A 5,506-nucleotide genomic window follows, 5' to 3' on the forward strand; every position below is an offset into this window, starting at 1 on the left:
TTATGTTTTTTTTCTAGTTTTTATTTTTATTTTTCACTTCATGTTTTTTTTAGGTTTTTAATGTAATGTTTAATTTCATGTAATTTTTTATTTTTAGGATGTCTAAAATGTAAATTTTAATTTTAGTATGGTTTTTACAAAAGTTCTTATTTTTTATTGAAATTAAAAAAAAACCTCGTAGGTAAACCATTTATCACACCTAGTTTGTAGGTGAAAATTGTAAAATCTGTAAAAGTTAATGTGGCGCATAAGTGACACCTTTTTACCATCGGTAAAAAAGACACCGTACCCCTTAATAAGTTAAAAAAAACTCTTTTTTAAAACTTAGCTAAAGAATGAAGTTCATATATTCTAATAATAACATGATATTGTAGCATGAATAATTATAGAGTCAAAAAATATCAAATAGAAACAAAATTTATTCAATTTTTTTGCAGAAATAAAATACTAGATTAAGATATAAATATAAAATTTATGTGGTAAAATTTATTCAAATAAAAAAGTTTGAAATACTAAAATGGAATAAAGTCATTTGGAATTCTCAAAAACTATTTTCACTTCACATAACTGGATTCCCGACTTTTCAATCTCAAAACCAAATTCAATGATCAGTTTCGCCTTCCGGAAGTTATTTGTGTGGATCTTGAACCCACATCTGACATCTCCTTTGTTCTTCTTACATGAACCTCCCATGGGCCATTGGGGTGAATCCAATTGCACCCTCTGTAGTGGGAGCCTTCTTCGACAGTAGCCACAGTGGAGGAAGGGAAACAGAACTTATGCCAGGGAGGTGGTTGTGGTGGGTGGCAGCTGGGAACGGAGTGGCGACGGTGATGGCCAGTACTTCGCTTCAACAACTGGTTGCATCTTATCATGAAAGAGATGATACATTTCCTGGAAGAAATAATTACCCTGCGTAATTTCCGTTACCTTTTTTACTTTTAAGCAAATAATCTTATCCTCTTTGACCAAACAAGTGGCTTTTATTTCTCCACCTGTTCCCATATCTTCTTTAACTTACACTTCGAGGGTTATTCAATTCATCACATTGATCAAGTTTTTCTGCTAACTGTTTCGTATGAATTTTCTCCAACAAGATTTAATTTTATAAGGGAATGGCGTCTTCTTCAACTTCATGCATTCCTAAGAGCTTTAAGTATGATGTGTTTTTGAGTTTTAGAGGTGAAGACACTCGTACCAATTTCACCGATCATCTTTATTCAGCTCTTCAGCAGAAAAGCATTTATACTTACAGGGATGACGAGAGAATCAAGAAAGGGAAAAGGATCAGCGATGAGCTCCTCAGATCTATTGAAGACTCAAAATTCTATATCATTGTTTTCTCCAGGACCTATGCGTCTTCTTCTTGGTGTTTGGATGAGCTTGTGAAGATAATGGAGTGTCACAAGACGACTATGCATACTGCTTATCCCGTCTTTTATGATGTGGAACCCACAGAAGTCCGCAAGCAGATCGGGGCAGTTGGAGAAGCCTTTGCCAAACATGAAAATGAAGAGGCTGCTGGGAAATGGAGAGAGACTTTGAAAGAAGCAGCCGATCTGGCAGGGTGGGAATTAAAGAAAACTGATGATGGGTAATTCCTTTCACATATCTCTACAATATTCTTTTATTTTGTTTCTTTCTAACTACGTTTTAGAAGTGTTACATCGCATCTTGTGTTCATATGGTGAAATTCTAACACCAAACGAGTCTTGTGGAAAGATTAAACAGGAAACATGATTATATGTTATAGATCTCAAAGTAATTGTTTTCATCATACAGGTATCTGGGTAAACTAATTAAATCTTATTCAAATACAGGCATGAAGCTAAACTCATCAAAAGAATTGTTGAAGAGATTTCATTAGAGTTACGTTCCATCAATTTCAGCGTTGATGAAAAACTAGTTGGCATAGAGACACGGATCAATGAGATTACATCATCTTTAGGAACTGGTTCTGATGATGTTCGCATGATTGGGATCTGGGGTATAGGAGGTGGTGGAAAGACAACTTTGGCCAGAGCTGTTTTCAATAAAATTTATTTCGAGTTTGAATGCAAAAGCTTCATTGAGAATGTTCGGGAAGTTTCTTCTTTGTCCGGTTTGAAGTTGTTGCAAAAGCAAGTCCTTTCAGATGTCCTAAATGATCAATGCATCAACATAAGTAGTATTTATGATGGGAAAAACATGATGAAGAAGATGATGCGTAATAGAAAGGTTCTTGTTGTTCTAGATGATGTGGACCATATAGACCAGCTTGAGGCGTTAGCTGGTGATCTTAATTGGTTCAAACCGGGAAGTAGAATTATCATTACAACAAGAGATAAGCAAGTGCTCGTAGCACATAGGCTGAATTTGATTCATACTGTCAATCTGTTATCAAATAAGGAAGCGATTTGCCTCTTCAGTAGGTATGCATTTGGGAAAGAGATTCCAATTCAAGAGTACGAAGAACTATCAGGACAAGTTGTATGTTATGCTGCTGGTCTTCCCTTAACAATCAAAGTTTTGGGTTCGTTTCTCTGTGGTAAAAATAAGAGTGAATGGATAGATGCCCTAGAAAGACTAAAAACAATTCCGTTAAATGAAACTCTGAAAATATTGGAATTAAGCTATATCGGCCTAGAGGAAGATTACAAGGAAATATTTCTACATGTTGCATGCATATTGAAAGGTGAGCTGAAAGGCTATGCAATCCAAGTGCTTGAAAGTTGTGGATTTCATGCTAAAAATGGTTTAAGGGTTCTTGAGCAAAAATCTCTCATAATTATTGATGATAATTATGATGATGAGCGTGTCAGCATGCATGACCATTTTGAAGAAATGGGCAAGAATATTGTCCGTCGTTCGCACCCGGATATGCCTAACAAACATAACAGATTGTGGGATAGCAAGGAAATTGAAGATATATTGGCTAATGACTTGGTAAGGATCAAAGTTTATTTGTAAATTGGAGAAACTAACACATTTTAATTTGTTGCAACACAAGTTTTTTGATGATTACTATTTATTGGTTATAGGGTAATGAAGCAACAAGATGTATAAAATTCCACAAGGGAAGACTCGATCCGGAAACCATTATGAAAGGTCTTAGAAAGATGAAGGAACTGAGGTTTCTTGATGTGGCTTTGCGAGATTTTTACTCGATTCAAGAAACAAATAATGAACTCATGCCAAACGTTCTAAATGTTTTAGGATTTCTGTGTTGTAATTGGAAATCTAATGAAACTCCATACTTTCCAGATGCTTTACAATATCTGCGTTGGGACGAGTACCGTTTTAGGTATTTACCCAAAACATTTCAAGCAAATAAACTTGTGTCACTTGAGATTGCTGAAAGCGATATCATACAACTCTGGGAAGGGAGAGAAAGAAAGGTAAAATTGTGGTTGATTCTTGTTTTACATGATTCTTTAAATGCTATAATACTACCATTGGTGTGTTACTAAAACAATATTCATTTTCTTATTTTGCTTATTATGCTAGGTTCTTGACAAGCTCAGATTCCTTGACCTCAGTTATTCTATGTTGAGGACCTTTGACCTTGGGCTTACTCCAAATCTTGAGAGGTTGACTCTTAAAGGATGCAGTCATTTGGCAGCACTTTACATGCCCGTTGAATGTGTAAAGCTTAGATATCTCAAGCTTGATGGTTCAAAGCTGAGGACACTTGACCTTGGGCTAGCTCCAAATCTTGAATTGTTAGATCTATACGATTGTTATAATTTGGTAGATCTTCATGCACCCAATGGATTCTTAAACCTCAAATACCTCAACCTCAGAGGGTCAAAGTTGAAGACCCTTGACCTGAGATTGGCTCCGAATCTTGAGACGTTGTTTCTTTTTAGCTGCAACGATTTGGTAGAGCTTCACATGCCACGTAGGTGTCTAAATCTCAGATCCCTATTACTCAATAATTCAAAGTTGAAGACCCTTAACACTGGGCTGACTCCAAATCTCGAAGTTTTAAGTCTTACAAGCTGTTACGATTTGGAAGAACTACACATGTCAGATGCATGTCAAAAGCTCACATCCCTCTTCATTAGTCGTTCAAAGCTGAAGACTCTTAACCTAGGGCTGTCTCCAAGTATCACAGCTTTGCATCTTCAGGAATGTGATGATTTGGTAGAACTTCACATACCTCGTATTTGTCTAAATCTCAGATCGATAGTACTCTATAACTCAAAGTTGAGGACCCTTGACCTTACGCTGACTCCAAACCTCAAGTCTTTATATCTCCCAAATTGTTTTCATTTGGAAGAACTTCACGCTTCCATCGGATGGCTAAAAAATGTTGTCGACTTAGAGTTAAATGGTTGTTTGGGGTTTACATCCTTTTCTTTTCACATAAAAAATCACAATTCTGGTAGAGGGAATGAATCACTTGAGGTTCGTATTGCAGCTCGGTTACATTTCACCCTAGAAAGATGCCCATTTCACCCAGACAATAAATTGCCAAAGTTTGAGTTTGCATGTTTTCGTAAAGAAGAGCTACCCTCATTGACTAGAAACCTTGAGAAGCTTATTTCTCTGGGTCCGTGTGCGTGCAATAAACTTGAAACTTTTTCAAGAAGCATCTGTGGGTTACAACGTTAATGGATGCTTCTATTCAAAGGCAATATTCCCGATGTGCCCAAATGAGTTTATTGTCTTCGAGTTAAAACCTGCCATGACGTTGCAGATCCAGAAGGTGGCATTTCTTTTCCATGCATTTTACGTCATGTCATTAATATATGGCGTTAGGTTTGATATGAATATAATACATGTAATCATCGATGGAAGTGGAACAGAAATACGCGGAGGTTCTGAAGCATGTGCATGAAAGTACTGCACAAAATGTCAAAATCATTGGATCTATTATTTTATTTTTGGCTGACTGTTGTGCGTGATCCATCTTGCTTTGTTTATTTTGACTAGTATACGGTTTCTCTTGTTCAGATTTAATCTGTACTTGTTCATGCTGTTATCAGTCTCCTATCTTCTGAGCTAAGTCCTGGATGGAGATCACCATGTGAAAATCTATCCGCAATCAATTATTGTGGAGGAAGACAAGAACCCAAGTTTATTGCTGAAGAGCTCAAACAATTAAGGAAGCAATTTGGTGTCTAAATTGCTATTCAAATTATTATGTTGAATTTTAATAGATTTGTCGTTGAATAAAAGTTTATTAAATTTATATCATTCTATTATATTTAATAACTGTACGTTCAAAACGTTAATAACTATAAATACCAAAGAGCTTCTAGCCCAACGGTATCAGATTTTGCCTTCGTTTATTGAGATCGAAAGTTCAAGTCTCGTCACCAAGAGCCTCTCTTCACCAAATTGGAAGATATGAAGGATGATATAACCAAATTGAGTGAACCTTAATTTGGTCCTTCACCAAAAGTATGTTAGGGTGATAAAGCATGTTATATTTCAGTACCATTACGGGCGGCACTTGGATTACAAAGGTGTGTTAGGATTTGCACCCTTGATACATGTAATTTGTTCTAAAAGTTAAGAA

The 5,506-nt window shown here is 36.1% G+C and overlaps 1 protein-coding gene across 2 annotated transcripts; it reads left to right on the forward strand.

Moving 5' to 3' along the window:
• Positions 1–548: 548 nt before the first annotated feature.
• On the forward strand, positions 549–5,199 carry LOC145137539 (disease resistance protein RPV1-like). Of its 2 annotated transcripts, XR_013721107.1 has the most exons (5): positions 549–1,594; positions 1,821–2,925; positions 3,021–3,377; positions 3,487–4,690; positions 4,939–5,199. XR_013721107.1 is itself a non-coding variant. In XM_079071669.1 (4 exons), exons 1-4 carry the CDS (start codon positions 1,116–1,118, stop codon positions 4,594–4,596), a joined length of 3,051 nt encoding a protein of 1,016 aa, XP_078927795.1. In that variant the 5' UTR covers positions 550–1,115; the 3' UTR covers positions 4,597–4,876. The 2 variants fall into 2 exon arrangements, 1 of the variants encoding a protein (XP_078927795.1); XM_079071669.1 differs by lacking the exon at positions 4,939–5,199 and having other exon boundaries at positions 550–1,594; positions 3,487–4,876.
• The last annotated feature ends 307 nt before the right edge of the window (positions 5,200–5,506 follow it).

This window comes from Lactuca virosa, chromosome 9 (assembly GCF_052849685.1).
Source record: "Lactuca virosa cultivar CGN04683 chromosome 9, Lactuca_virosa_CGN04683_v6, whole genome shotgun sequence".
In the NCBI taxonomy this organism is placed as follows: domain Eukaryota; kingdom Viridiplantae; phylum Streptophyta; class Magnoliopsida; order Asterales; family Asteraceae; genus Lactuca; species Lactuca virosa.